General features: G+C 47.4%; 1 protein-coding gene across 2 annotated transcripts in view; it reads left to right on the top strand.

Annotated features, from left to right (window-relative positions):
• LOC135903941 (alpha-L-fucosidase-like) overlaps window positions 1–14,386 on the top strand; it is a 156,067-nt gene that overhangs the window by 54,597 nt on the left and 87,084 nt on the right. The window contains exon 1 of one of the 2 annotated variants that reach the window (XM_065434418.1): window positions 4,766–4,871. The exons of the other annotated variant lie outside the window; for it this stretch is intronic. Within the exon in view, the coding sequence (XP_065290490.1) occupies window positions 4,868–4,871 (4 nt within the window). The 5' untranslated portion in view covers window positions 4,766–4,867. Of the gene's footprint in view, window positions 1–4,765; window positions 4,872–14,386 lie in introns of those variants that run through there. 2 annotated transcript variants of the gene reach the window in all.

The following is a 14,386-nucleotide window of genomic DNA, read 5'->3' as shown; positions in this document are numbered from 1 at the left end:
TACATGATAGCTACCCCCTACCCCCCATTATACGCATTCAATAAACATTTATTCACATGCTCTGTGCGGAAACATGAACACAGACTCCCACATTGCGTGGAATCTGGCTAGTTTTTCACAATTCATGTTGCGCATTTTTTTGAACAACGACTAAAGCCTCATAGTACTCGAGACGCACTCAACTGTTTTCTTCGGTAGCAACAAGTTACTGTATATAAAATTATTGCATGCTTCAAATGTAATTATGCCCGTTGTCATCTAAGTGCCCAAATCTAGGCTTCGTCATCGGCTAGCCCTTTATTTTCTCTAACGCGCATTCACGTTCGCGGTGCTCCTGACAGAGAAATGCCGGCACATCGTTTTCAAGAAGAGTGATCGTTATTGTTTTGATCTGAGAGAGTCCCGAATGAGTGAATGATAAAAACAACCACTGAAATGGGCAAACTATAAGCTTGTCTAACCTATATCATTTTTGCCTCTGGGCAATCAAATTTGGTCAATCTTGCACATGCGCATGCCGCCGATTGGTTTAAAAACGTGGTGTATATAAGTGGCGGGAAGAGGGAGGGGGGGGGGAGGAGGCTCGCGTGGCACACTAATCATCAAAAATGATTGACTGGTATACAATGTGTAATCGCAACATACAAAATGAATGAAACAGGTGTCAAAGCACCAGTAGCCTTGCCCTGATAAAAAGATGCATGTGCTAGCGACAAATGAAATATTCCATCCACTTAGCCAAATTTAGTTCCTTCTGTTGCGTGAAAATGCAAATCGTTACTATTCACATATATGTTGATAACCATATTGGAATTTGATTTTCCTTCCCTGGTAGAGGCAAACATTCTGCAGGCTATTACAAGGATAACTTTATATATACGTAAGGGTAATTCGACTTGACTAAGAAAAAACGTTCACCAAAGGCACTATCATAAAACGTACCCGCCGTAAGTAGCGCTGTGGCTGTGGCGTTACGCTGCTGAGCTTGAGGCCGCGGGTTGCATCGCTGCTTCGGTGGCCAAATTTCTATGGGTGTGTAATGCAAAAACTTTCGTGTTCTTTTATTTAGGTGAAATTAATGGGCAACCCCGGCGTTTTTTTTTTACTACATTAGGATGCTGTCATTTACAAATGGTATTGACAGTTCTGTCACCGGTAGGGTGCTTCAGTTTGCTCAGAACCGCATCAATAGTTGTTAATAACCAGTAAAACAGGTACCGAAACCGAAAGGGGTAGCTGCTTCGTGCGACGACACGATAAGTTAGCGACATCAGATCCTACGCCACCGTAATGTAAACAAGAAGAACACCTGCTAAAGACGCAGTACACGCGGCGCTAACGCAAAAAGGCGAAACGGATGGTGTCTCCCGACGACAATGTGAGTTATTTCAGTTCTTTCGATCTAGACAGCGGCGATTCCAACGACAGTATGAGCGCTGAAGGATCGCCGTAAGCTTTCGACCAGCCGCCGGCGAGCGAGGCAGCTGACGTGCCCAAGCTCAACGCATTGTGCGGCAGCAAGACGAAGAGAAGCACCGGTTATCACGACGGTCAAAACACAGAGTTTCATACACTAATTACTATGGAGAACTCTGGCGCTAGTGTCTGCAGGAGCGGCAATCGAGACGGTTCAGCCAGCATGGGAAGCACATGGGAGGTTTGCCTAGACTTCGTCTTTCTGGCTTGAAACGGCTCCGCGACTTTGTAAATGCGTCATTTTCAACAAAGTACTGTATAATAAATAGTATTAAAATTTTCCGAAGGCAGCATTCGAACACAGGACCTCTAGCACGGAAGCCCGATATTGAAACCATTACGTCACGAACTCGTGCATCGACAAGCGGCATAGAACGTCTTTATGAATCCTTGCGGGCATGCCAGCGTGTTGAGACGCTTGGCGCGTTTCAATTTGGCCACCACGACAGGTTGAGCCGCAGCACTGAGTAGCGATTTTGTGTGTTCGCCGAATATCCTGCACTTAGAAAAGTATAGATGTCTTTGAAATTTAGGTAAATGAAGGCAGATAAAGAGTAATAATCAAAGCCACAAGAACGTTTGAATTCACAAGTACGAAGATCAGACATATCCGTGTACTTCCCATCATTCCCATGGTGGTCACGGACGCACTCCACATGGTGCCCATGTAATAAATCCGGCAGAAGTAACCGCCCACTCACGTTCTACTTCAACGCGAGCCACCAGCTTCCTGGGCAAAGAACCGGCGCCTATCGAAATCAGGACTCGGGTCGCTCATTTTAGTACACCTCGTTGAGTTGGGCAGAGCAAACTTTGGTGAAGACATTGTTTTCCTGGTGCGCGACTGACGATGGGTTAGCAGGTAAGCCGTCGCTGGACGGGGAAGGAGATGATGGTGCTTGCGCGGACGGTGATGCAGACGCAGACAAGGAGAAGAGTATTAGCCGCTCCTTTGAGTTTCCCTACTGGTGTCGGTGCTCGGCGCGATAAACGGCGCCAGAGATCCCTCGAGCATGGCCGCTGCATCCGCTGTTCACAGCTGAACCGACTCACTCGTCCAAAACGTTTGATCAACTCTTTCTGCTATGCGAAGGCCGGGTCACGTGATGGGCGGTCAGCGCAGAGAACTGCTCGTAACCGAAATGCAAGCAAAGACCTTCCGCGCCGTTACACGCTAACGGGAGCGCTCTCGCCCACGAGAGGGCGGGCACAATCGGCCGAGGCACGCGCAGCTGGCGCTCAGTCGACAACAGAATCTTGGTAATTAAGTTTTCTTAATTAATTATTCAAGCTCGTAGCCAAAAAAACATTGAGTTGCTGAAGCGGTACTGCGTCGGATCCATTCTCGTCGCTTACACATGCCTTTTTCTGAGGTTGAGCGAAAGTTTGCTGAAACACTCCGTATAATAGATATACCCCATATGTCTTTAAAGCGCCCAGAAACATTTTAATCATCATCATAAGCTCACAGGACATGATGCGAACTTCCTCAGGTACGATAAACGGCAGCTTTTGGGAATTTTTCATTTAATAATTCCTGCGAACGAAAGAGTAATGAAAAAAAAAGAATAGCAATAAGGGGTTTGAGAAGGACAAACACTGCTTCAATTTTTTAGCTGAGGTCTTCTGTCTCTTTACGCACATTTACCTTAAATTACAAACAGTAAATGGGCGCACGATAATTGCAACTTAGCAGGCGCAGTGATGAAAGTGAAGATTTAGCATAGTGAAGCTAACGATTCGCGAGGCGGATAACGGAATATGTATGTGGCCATAGAGTTTCAATCATTTACTAGAGGGAACTGTGGCGCTAGTGTCTACGCTAGTGCAGGCAGGGCAATTCAGCCTGCATGGGAATGATGGTTTTCAGTACGTCGATTTGCCCAACTTTGGTCTCCTGACCTTGAAAGGCTTTGTGACTTTGCAAACTGATCACATTGGAGAAAATAGTGCGTTAGAAATCATTAAATAAACGTTAACAAAATTGACTGATGGCAGGATGCGAAGACAGGACCTATATCACAGACGCCCGATATTGGAACTGGTACGTCACATATGCCTGGACAATCGGATCCACTGTAAGTAGCAGCGATTGTGCGTGTGCGCAGTCTTATTGCCTTGTGCATTTAGAAAAAAGCATATATTGCTTTTAAATTTGGGCCAATGAAGTCAGCCAAACCGTAACAAATGAAGCCGCAAGAACGTGCGAAGCCACAAGCCCGAAGATCCGACAAATCCGTGTACTGACCATCGTTCCCATTCTTGTCTGAACCATCGCAGCGCCAGAGTACCCTCTATATTGTAAGAAACTCTATGTACGTAAGCACGGCTTCCCATCCTTGCGACACCGCTGTTCATCATTCTGGGCAAACTGCGGCCGTGTTCCTTTTCTTGTTCCTTCTTATGTACCGGGTGTTTCAGCAAACACTTTCAAAGTTTATTAAAGGTTGCTTGTGGCACATAGCCCAATTCCAATTCATCAGCTAGTCTGCTTGAAAAGGTGTACATAACTTAAAAATAATTGAGATGCATAATCGACTAATTGTCAAAATTTCACAAATGAAGCTTTAACCAATTACTTTATGGCCCATATTGCAATTTAGAAAGTCTAGCCGTGGAGTTTGAAAGCCGGATCCACTTGGGACGAATTCTCAGGACGACACCAGTTTCGAGATATTAATTCCTGAACTTTGCGGAGAAATGCATTGGCGTTCCAGTTACTTTTGTGCTTGAATGCATAAGACGAAGTTTTATTAAGAATGTAGATGGAACGCCAATGCATTTCTCCGGAAACTTCGGAAATTGCTATCTCGAAACTGGTGTCATCCTGATAATTCATGCCAAGTGCATCCACCTTGGAAACTCCACGGCTAGATTTTGCAAATTTCAATATGGGCAATAAAGTAATTGGTTAAACACTTAATTAGTGAAATTTTGATAATTAGTCGGTTGTGCATTTCAATTTTTTCTGCAAGCAATGTCCGCCGCTTCGAGTAGACCAGCTCATGAACTAGAATTGTGCCTATATGCCACAGGCAACCTTTCAAAATTTTTGAAAATGTTCTCTGAACAATCCTGTATATACTTGCATCCGCGTCGGCAATGTTATCAGTTGGAGGCAATTGCTTTTTCCTGTAAACTCGCTTTCATTCTGCGTATATATCACCACAGCAGCATAGGCAAGCAAAGTTGTGAACAGATTGCGATACTATTGTGCGATAGCGCGTATCTGTTTCATCGTGACGCTATCAGGGGGAAACCGCTCACGCACCGGCGCAGCGATGGAGCCTCGCTTTTCCCTCACTTATCTCGCCTTAGCTCGAGTGTCAGCCGCTATAGCGCAGCATCTCACCAAACAGGCGCAGTCTCTCGTCAGCTGCAGCAAACAGCCATGGGTGAGCTCCGTCGCACTCCCGGGCGACCACGCATGATTTTTTCCTAGCCCTTTGGGCTGCTCGCGTGTTCATGCCGGTGAAAAAAAGGAATCTTTCTTTGCTGTTGTTGCTGCTGCCATTCTTCGTAATTATTCGATTCAATGGCAACAACTCTGCCACTTCCTAGTCGTCCGAATTGCATAACTTTTTTTGATGAATTTTTATTTGCTTGTAAATGTTCATTTAGTATACCGTCTTCACTATGTAGATTCCTTCTATTGTGTTCTTTACCTTCTATTGTTTAAAATGGCTGGTTGTCGCTTGCATTGAATGAAAAGAAGGGGAAGTAAACAGGCCACAATTTTTGTTAGCCGCAACCATGGATATGAAGCCAACAGATAAAGAAGCCAAGGTAAGCACAGGGGAAGTTACTTGTAATATTCTTGTTAGCTTGAACTGTAGAAGCGATAAGGTAAAGGGAAACGAAAGTGTTAAGCAAAAAGATGCCGTGTATCTATATGTGTATCTATGCTATCTGTATTTTGCTTTGCCTCCTATACATAATCTTGTTATTGGTTCAATTCAGTAGTTCAATTCAATAGTCATACTAGAGAAGGTTGATACATTTACTTCGGGGGGCATTATAACATTTACGAGGTGTATATAGGACGTCTTTCTCGAGTTATTACGGCGTGTTAAACACTGCTAATGAACAAGAACAGAAGAATGCGCTTTAACTTTTGCAAGCAGAGGACGGCAAATAACTAACTCAAGGTGTGAATAAAATAAGGAAATTGCGGGCGTAAAATGGAGTGAGGAGACGGAAGGCAGGTGTAGTTGGAAACCATGCAGTAGAAGTAGTAGAAATAAAAATGCTTTATTGCTAGCGTGAGGTAGTCCAGTAGAAATGGTAGGACCCACAGACCAGGGCAACGCTGGCCTCCGCTGTCCGCCTGACCTAGTGTATTAGGGTCAACTGGCCCTCCACTTCCGGGCTAGACAAGGGTGCCTCCCACTTCTGCATATCTTTGATGTGTGTTGTGAGTTCCCGCATGGTGCGTACATCTGCTGGGAGTTTAGTGGATCCGAATGTGATGTGGGTGAGTGTAGGGCTCTGTCCACACCAGTGGCATCCCGACTGTGGCTATCTGGCTCGGAACGTGGCGTTCATACTGCTGAGGTGTGGAAACAATCTTTCTCAATTGTTTCAATCTTTCTCCAGTTGTGTGCGTCTCTCCCATTCAGATCTTTGTGAGGGGGCGCATAGGTTTTTCGATTGATTCTTTGATGAGCAAGAATCTCACGCGGTCGTCCTATTGTGATTTGCGGTTGGACCTCCAGAGGCACTGTGAGAGCCCGCCCTATCGCGCGCTTAGCTCGGGCTATAAAGTTCGCTCTCTCGTTAGCTTCCAGGTCCTCGTGACCGGGACACCACATGACCCTGTTGTGGTGGGTCATTTGATTTGGTGAGAGGTACAGGCTGCACACCTCTCTTGAATCTGAGAGAATCACTGTGTTCTTCTGCTCTCTCTCTCTCTCTCCCTTGCGAATCGCCATCGCTTTCGCGAAGATTTCCGCCACGATGGAGCTTATAGCGCCTAGGGATGCCTGTACGACTGTCCGGTCGTCCGGCCCTGTACGTGGTGACTACCACAAAACACGCTCGCGAGTCTCGTTTGTGGAATTCTGACAACATGTATCATCCTAAGGAATGACTTAGGCGACAGCAGGGTGTGCAGAACAAGAATGCTCGTTTAATGCATATGCTGTACTTATATCTTCGGTAAACGCGCACTGCGCATGTCCATATCATCTGTAGACGAGGCGCACGTGCCCGATACAGACGTGATGTAGGCTGGTGACAATAATGTCCCACAAACTACAGCTTGCCAACACATTGTTGGCAAGGCATATAACACAATTATTAAATCTTGGGGCTTTCAGATGAAGCGACAATCTTTTGCTGGAATTAATATAATTAGAGCAACGGCGGATATGACGAAATATACAATCAACGCCAATACGCCAATTAAATAAAAAAAGTTGAGTAATTGATTTTAGTTTCTTTAGCGCACATGTTCCAATGGGAGCGAGTCAGTCCTGGAGGCGCGCTCGATTGTAGGAATTCTGACAATAGCGCCACTTTAAATTAGTAGTCCCCAAAACTCAGCTGCAAAATACAACTTTAAGTAGAATACTGATTCACTTTGTCGCAAGTTTGGAGGTGGTCATGTCGAAACTAAGGCTTTTCTCGGAATTCGTACCTAGCGGATGTAGTTTGAGCACATTCAGGCTTGACAGACTGAATTATGCCTGTTGAATTCCGCACCTAATACAGTTATTAAAATTATAATTTGGGCGAACCAGTTCAGGACTGACTTTAATGGCCAATGCTAGTGCACCTCTTGTTGTCCGCTAGTGGCTATATAATTAGCTAGCAAAAATGACAAATTCTGAGTCGAATCAGTTGTTCGTAATACTTCGAGACAAGTGTCGTTGAAGCAACCGGTATGCAGCAAGGCGGGAGAGAAAATTTTGCTGTACAAAAGTGCGAGTGCATTAACAACGACTTACATGACGGAAATAAAGCCGGTGGTGCCTATCTCCGTCCTGCTTTCCTTTTCTTTTTTCTTCATTTTCGTTTTCTTTTTATGTTACACCGGTCGTCATTTTTGCGATTAAAGGTTGTGATGACCTCAAGAATCCTGGTACATACCCACTTTCAGGAATCGACCAAGAATTGGGCAGCGTGACTCAAGAAAATTTGATGAGTCTTAAAACTTAAATCGAATGTCTGCGAAATAATCAAAGGAGGAACAAAATTATGAAATTGAGGCCAATCAGACTGGCATGAGCATAAGAAGAGGAGAAATATCACAAGGAAATAGACAGAGTGCGAGAAAAAAAACATAATTAGGCAGGCAGACGGCGGGCCTCAATAATAAAGTTTTCTATCGCTCTGTAAACATTCCTCTGACGGCGACCAAGAATGGAGGTAATAAGCGATTAAAAATATGCATTCATGAAATAATTATACCCCCGACACATAAGGCGGTGAAACTTCAATCATACTTCTTTGGTTGCTCTTGTCTTCAAGGCGACCTTCTTGGAGGAGGCTTCACTTTAGCAGACGTGGACAAGACCTTCTAACCAGGGACGTACAGGGCGTCATGCGTATGTTCTGAACAAGTTACTTAGCTCGGCACCCGCGCTCCACCTACTGCAGTACTTCTGTCACATTTTCTTCGCTGATGCGAAGGAGTCGAACTGGGTGTTTCTGCAATTTTGGCCCAGGATCAACTTCAGGCCCATTTTCAAACAAGGTAGAAAACTGCGAGGTTCACGAGGGTGTCCAATTTTAGACAGTTTGAACCACCGATATTAGATAAGTTAGTTCGCTCTGTGCTTACTAGTGTACTCTTGACGAGTTGTTTCCATTGCTTGTGTACTTCATTGTCCCAAAAACAAATACGGTCTTGTTCAACACTCTGGTGATTATAACGGGACAAATACAACGCACATTCTTTCCGCTCGTACTGAAGGCTTCATCTCGCTCGACGCTAGAGGCGTCTGTAATGTGGATCATCGCGAAGCTTCGTGGCTGTGCCGCTTTAGATGTTTGTCGGGATGTTGTACCTTTGGTCCTCGGGAGCCTATAAATGCAAGGCTTACATGTAGACTCTTTATTTGGTCTTAGTGAAAAGCCTCGTAAATTAACGTGCCATAGTTTCATCGGGTTGTAAAGCTCCGCAATGATACACCAGTCGCCACGGCGGTCGTAATGTTTCCAACCAGAATGTTCGCATTAAGCTGCATACCTATTCGGTCGAAATGCTGGCTCCATCGACAAATATCGTGAGAACTAAAAAAATAAAGGAAACAGCCCTTTTTGTCGTAACTACTTCAGTCACGAATCATGATGCACTGAAATGAATGATGATTTGAGTGAAAAAATTTGGGGCAGTGGAAAGCGATAGCATTGCAAGATCCCTGACTGCTTGTCACGCTTCTCGGTAGCCGGAGCTTTCTTGTGGATGCGCGGAGGCGAGCACCATCTGGATGGTGTTGTTGCAAGGAACCGGGCGTGCCGCGCCGCTCAATGAGTGGTAGAAATGCTGGAAAAGGGGTTTGTGTTTGAGTTATGGCGTAACATTATTATTTTTAGTGGTACATTCGAATTACAATTCGACGCTAGCATATCTGTAGGTTGTTTTTAGGTCGTACTTCACGATTTTTCTGACGCATTTTACTCTGAGGAATTCAGTTATTTCAGCAACGCCTCTGCGCCATGCGGAAGGCCTTCGTGCGGTTCGGAGTGATCTTTCGCGAAATGACGTCCGACGCCTGATTTTTTGCGACACGTGGCCCTTAACGCTGGAGCATTAATAATGAAGGTCATATGACATTCCTTTAGCTGTTTTATAAGTATTCATCGTAATTGCAGAGTAAATAAATTATCATGTAGTTAGTATTCAATCATTTCGCTTTCTTTAAGTACAATGTTTGTATCATTTGCTCAAACGACATGCTGAAGTGAACTGACGTGCAATGGAAAATACCATCCCTGCGCAGCTGCTGACGAAGTGCAGCGCGCCCAACATCCAAATATGGCGGCGTCAGGCCACCACCTGTGGCCACGTCACCCGTATTGTTCGCCGCGAGCTCGAGGCCGCCCGTTTGCCAGCTTCCTCCGCGACGCCTCTCGATCCGCCAGCAACCACAATTGCGGTGATTCAGGCCGTAGTCAGACAGGAATTTGAGAACATTGGTCTAAACTCCGTGTGTTCAACGTCTCAACCCAGCGTTCCCCAGTTCTCTACTGGTCCTCCTCGTCCCCGACAGTCCTTTTCTGCCATATCTCGCCGCAACCAGTTCGAATGGCGTACCCCTAATGACAGGCCGATCTGCTTCCACTGCTGTCGCATCGGCCACGTCGCTCGTCACTGCCGCAACCGATGGCCACCACCTCCTCGGACATACGCCGCCACTTATTCCCGCACCTTTGGGCCTTCTGTTCCCTATGCCACCCGCCATGAACCCACTGCCGCTGAGGTCCCTGCTCCGTACCTACGCTACAGCCGCTCGCCCTCACCTCGACGCCATCAGCCTCATTCGCCCCAACCCCGCCGCTTCTCTTCGCCGCCTATCGCCTCCCGGACCCAGCCGGAAAACTAGGCACTGCAGCTTCTGGAGGTCAATCTGCGTTGTCGCCCCTGCCCTCAAATGCTCTGCTCACGTTACCTACGAACCAAAACTTTCTTGACGTTGACGTGCCGGCTATCCTGTCATTGCACTCATCGATACAGGCACACATCTTTCTATTATAAGTGTTGCCTTCCGACGACGACTCAAAAAGCTCCTCACCCCAGCGTCGGCGCGCGTCGTCCGCGTTGCGAATGGCGGTACTGTGTCTATCGTCGGCATGTGGACGGCACATGTCAGCATCGCCGGTCCTATTCACCGTGATTGCTCATTGCCCCCACGACCTAATTCTCGGCCTCGACTTGCTCTCAGCGCATTGTGCCCTTATTGACTGCTCTGCCAGTACCTTTCGCCTTGAGTTGCCGATTCTTGAAGAACCTTCTGACGCACCCCAGTGCCGCTTACGCCCCACCGGCTTTTTTCGCCTGCCGCCAAAGTCAATAGCCTTTATTGAACTGTTGTCTTCCCTACCAGTTCCTCATGGCGAGTACCTCGTCACTCCTCTGTCCGACATTCCCCTACATTATGACGTTACCGTGCCTCAAACTATACTTACTATTACTGTGAACCGCACTCGCATACCTATCTTTAACTTTGGATTGGCAAAGGAAATTCTACCGCAAGGTATTTGCCTTGCCAACGTTGATTGTCTCGGTGACCATCATGTGACAGCGTTATCAATTGATGGTTCTTGCGGGCTTCGCAGGCTTCCTCGCGCCAGCCTCGGGCGCCGATCCCAACATAAAGAAAATGGATGCGACGGACTTGTCCTCTGCGCAGGCTGAAGACCTTTGCCAAGTATTATCGTCCCACCGAGATTTTTTCGACTTCAACGATCGCCCTTTAGGCCGGACGCTCGCGGTCAAGCATCGGTTTCGTACTGGCGATGCTACGCCTATTCACCGACGACCATTTCTGCGTCGGAGCGCCAAGTAATTTAAACTGAACTGAACAAAATGCTAGATAAAAACATTTTTATGCCTTCTTCGAGTCCCTGGGCGTCACCTGTGGTGTTGGTTAAGAAGAAGGACGGCACATGGCGCTTATGTGTAGACTACCGTCATCTGAACAACATTACTAAGAAGGATGTCTACTCGCTCCCACGTCTAGACGATGCCCTTGACTGCCTCCACGGTTCCAGCTATTTCTCTTCTGTTGATCTTCGTTCAGGATACTAGCAGATTGCTGTTGACGATATGGACAGAGAAAAAATCGCCTTCATCACACCTGATGGCCTATACTAATTTAAAGTAATGCAGTTTTGATGATGCAACGCCCCTGCCACCTTTGAGCGTATGATGGACTCCTTGCTTCAAGATTTCAAATGGTCCACATGCCTCTGCTACCTCGACGACGTCATCGTCTTCTCGCCAACGTTCGACACTCACATTGAGCGTCTAACAACTATACTTGATGTATTTCGAAAGGCGAAGCTGCAACATAACTCGTCCAAATGTTGTTTTGGCCACCGTCAAATTACTCCTCTGGACCATCTCGTTGACACTTCCGGAGTACAGCCTGAACCCGACAGAACTCGCGCTGTCCGAGACTTTCCGGTTCCGAAGACAGCCGCAGACTTCCGAAGTTTTGTAGGACTATGCTCGTACTTTCGTCGTTTTGTTCCAGATCTTGCGACAATTGCTAGACCCCTCACTAATCTTCTGAATAAAGGCGTACAATTCTCGTGGGGCACTTCAGAAGCCGCCGCCTTCTCTCGTCTCGTCACTCTTTTGACCTCACCACCCATTCTAGCCCACTGCGACCCTGATGCCCCTACAGACTTGCGTACAGATGTTAGCGGTCATGGCGTAGGTGCCGTCTTAGCCCAGCGTCAGCGTGGCCAGGATCGCGTTATTGTTTATGCGAGCCGCCTCCTAGCGCCATCGGAGCGCAACTATTCCATTACGGAACGAGAATGTCTTGCTGTTGTCTGGGCGGTTGCGAAGTTCCATCCTTACCTTTACTTTCGCCCTTTTTCCGTAGTCACTGACCATCATGCTCCCTGCTAGCTCTCTTCGCTAAAAGATCTTACCGTCCGGCTTGTTTGATGGGCTTTGAGGCTACAAGAATTTTCATATTACGTGGTCTACAAGTCTGGCCGCCTGCACCAAGACGCTGACAGCTTGTCGCGTTACCATGTTGACGACCCTGACTCCTCCGATATTACCAGTGCTGCTTGCGTATTCTCCGTATCACAGCTCCTTCATTTCGCCGACGAGCAATGTCGTGATGCCTACATCAGAGCACTCATCGACCGTTTTGAACACTCTCCGGCCGATGCCACTCTACGCCTCGTCGTCCTCCGCGATGCTGCTCTGTACCGTCGTAACCTTCATCCGGACGGCTCTGAGTTCCCTACTTGTCATACCTAAACACCTCCGCTCAACCGTTCTAGAAGAGCTTCACGACGCACCAACGGCAGGAAACCTCGGCGTATCTCGAACCTATGACCGTGTACGTCGCCGCTTTTTCTGGCCGGGCCTTGCCCGTTCCATACGACGTTATGTCGCCGCTTGTGAACTTTGCCAATGACGCAAGAAGCCTTCCCAGCTCCCCTCTGGTTACCTGTAGCCGCTCGACATCTCTGCCGAGCCCTTCCATCGTGTTGGCTTAGACCTTCTCGGCCCATTTACGAAATCTACATCAAGAAACAAGTGGGTTGCAGTCGCGGCTGACTACTCGACCCGCTACGGCGTAAACAGCGAGATGTCGCGGACTACCTTCTTCACGATATAATTTTGATGCATGGTGCTCCGCGTTTATTGCTAACAGACCGCGGCCGTACGTTTTTCGCCAATGTCATTGCTGACATAATGCGGGCCTGCTCCATACAGCATAAATTTACCACCTCCTACCACCCTCAAACGAACGGCCTAACTGAGCGTTTGAACCGCACGCTTACCGACATGCTATCGAAATACGTTTCAGACGAGCACCGTGACTGGGACCTGGGTCTACCTTACATTACCTTTGCGTACAACTCTTCCCGTCTCGAAACTGCTGGCTTTTCCCCGTTTTACCTCTTGTATGGCCGAGAACCGACGCTACTGCTAGACACTGTGCTTACGTCCACCACAGCTTCAACTAGCGCTTATGCCCGTGATGCAATCGCCCGTGCTGACCATGCTCGTCAACTTGCGCGCGTTCGTCTACAAATGTCTCAAGACAAACAGAAGCAAAGCTACGACCTCCGTCACCGTGATGTCCATTTTGTGCCCGGCACCCTCGTGTTGATTTGGTCACCATCGCGCAAAGTTGGCCTTTCTGAGAAACTGCTTTCCTGTTATACAGGTCCATAACGCGTGCTCCGCCAAGTGACCGATGTCACCTATGGAATTGTTCTAGCCACGCCCACTGCGTCCTCCACTATGACAACCAGTGACATTGTCCACGTCGCTCGACTCAAGCCCTACAACTCTCCACGCGCCTTGGATATTTAACAGCACCGTGACGGCGCTTTTGCTGCCGGGGAGTAGTATTACGATATTATCGGGAGATACTCAAGAGAAGAGCCGCCGCGAGAACAACGACGAAGTGGGTCGGTGCCCTTGGCGCGAGCGAATGTCGGCCTGGCGCTCTGGCTCCAGTCCAGTGTAAATAGCCTGTAAATAGCCTCTTCGCCTCTTCCGTCTGTGGATCTTTCTACACGTAACAATATAGTGCATTTCGTAAACGCTGAACCACATGCACATTATTTTTCGAGCGATGGTGACAACTGACAACGTTGAGCGACAGGTTCTGCCGCTGCGGTTGGCGAGCCGCCAGCGTTGTCGCCTTGCCGTTTCTCTTTTTTTTTTTTCTGGCTTGCAAGAAAATTTTTCTTGTCACCCGGAAGAGAGCACGGAGGCTGCTTTCGTTTGCCGCGTTAATTACGCAACAACATGGTAGCAGCCACTCTATCCTCTTCGACAGCTTCGGCGTGAATTCCGTCTTGCTAATTGTACGCGCCACCGTGACAGGAAGAAAGGTTCAAATCAGCCTTGTTTCGTTTCATCTCTTGCTGTGGTCGAAGTATTGACGACGTTTCGTGAATTAGATCAACTGTTTTGACACTGTTAGGCCTAAGCCGCCACCGATTGCCCCGAAAGTGTTTTGATTTCTACTTCCCAGATGGGAGGGGAGCGGGTGGGGCAGGGGGCACAGCCTTTAATGCTAGCAACATGTAACATTTTTACTGTAGAAGACGGCATACTAAAGGTATAATGACGCTTTGGTTAAAACGCAGGCTTTGCGCACGTTTGCGCTCACTCTACGGGCGTATACCATACTGTATTTATTCGGACAATAAATTAAATTCGTAGAAATTTTTTTCGCGTTGTCGCATCCATGTAGTT

Source organism: Dermacentor albipictus, chromosome 1 (assembly GCF_038994185.2).
Source record: "Dermacentor albipictus isolate Rhodes 1998 colony chromosome 1, USDA_Dalb.pri_finalv2, whole genome shotgun sequence".
In the NCBI taxonomy this organism is placed as follows: Eukaryota; Metazoa; Arthropoda; class Arachnida; order Ixodida; family Ixodidae; genus Dermacentor; species Dermacentor albipictus.
The sequence above is the reverse complement of the archived record's forward strand: the minus strand, read 5'-3'. Positions and strand labels throughout refer to the sequence as shown.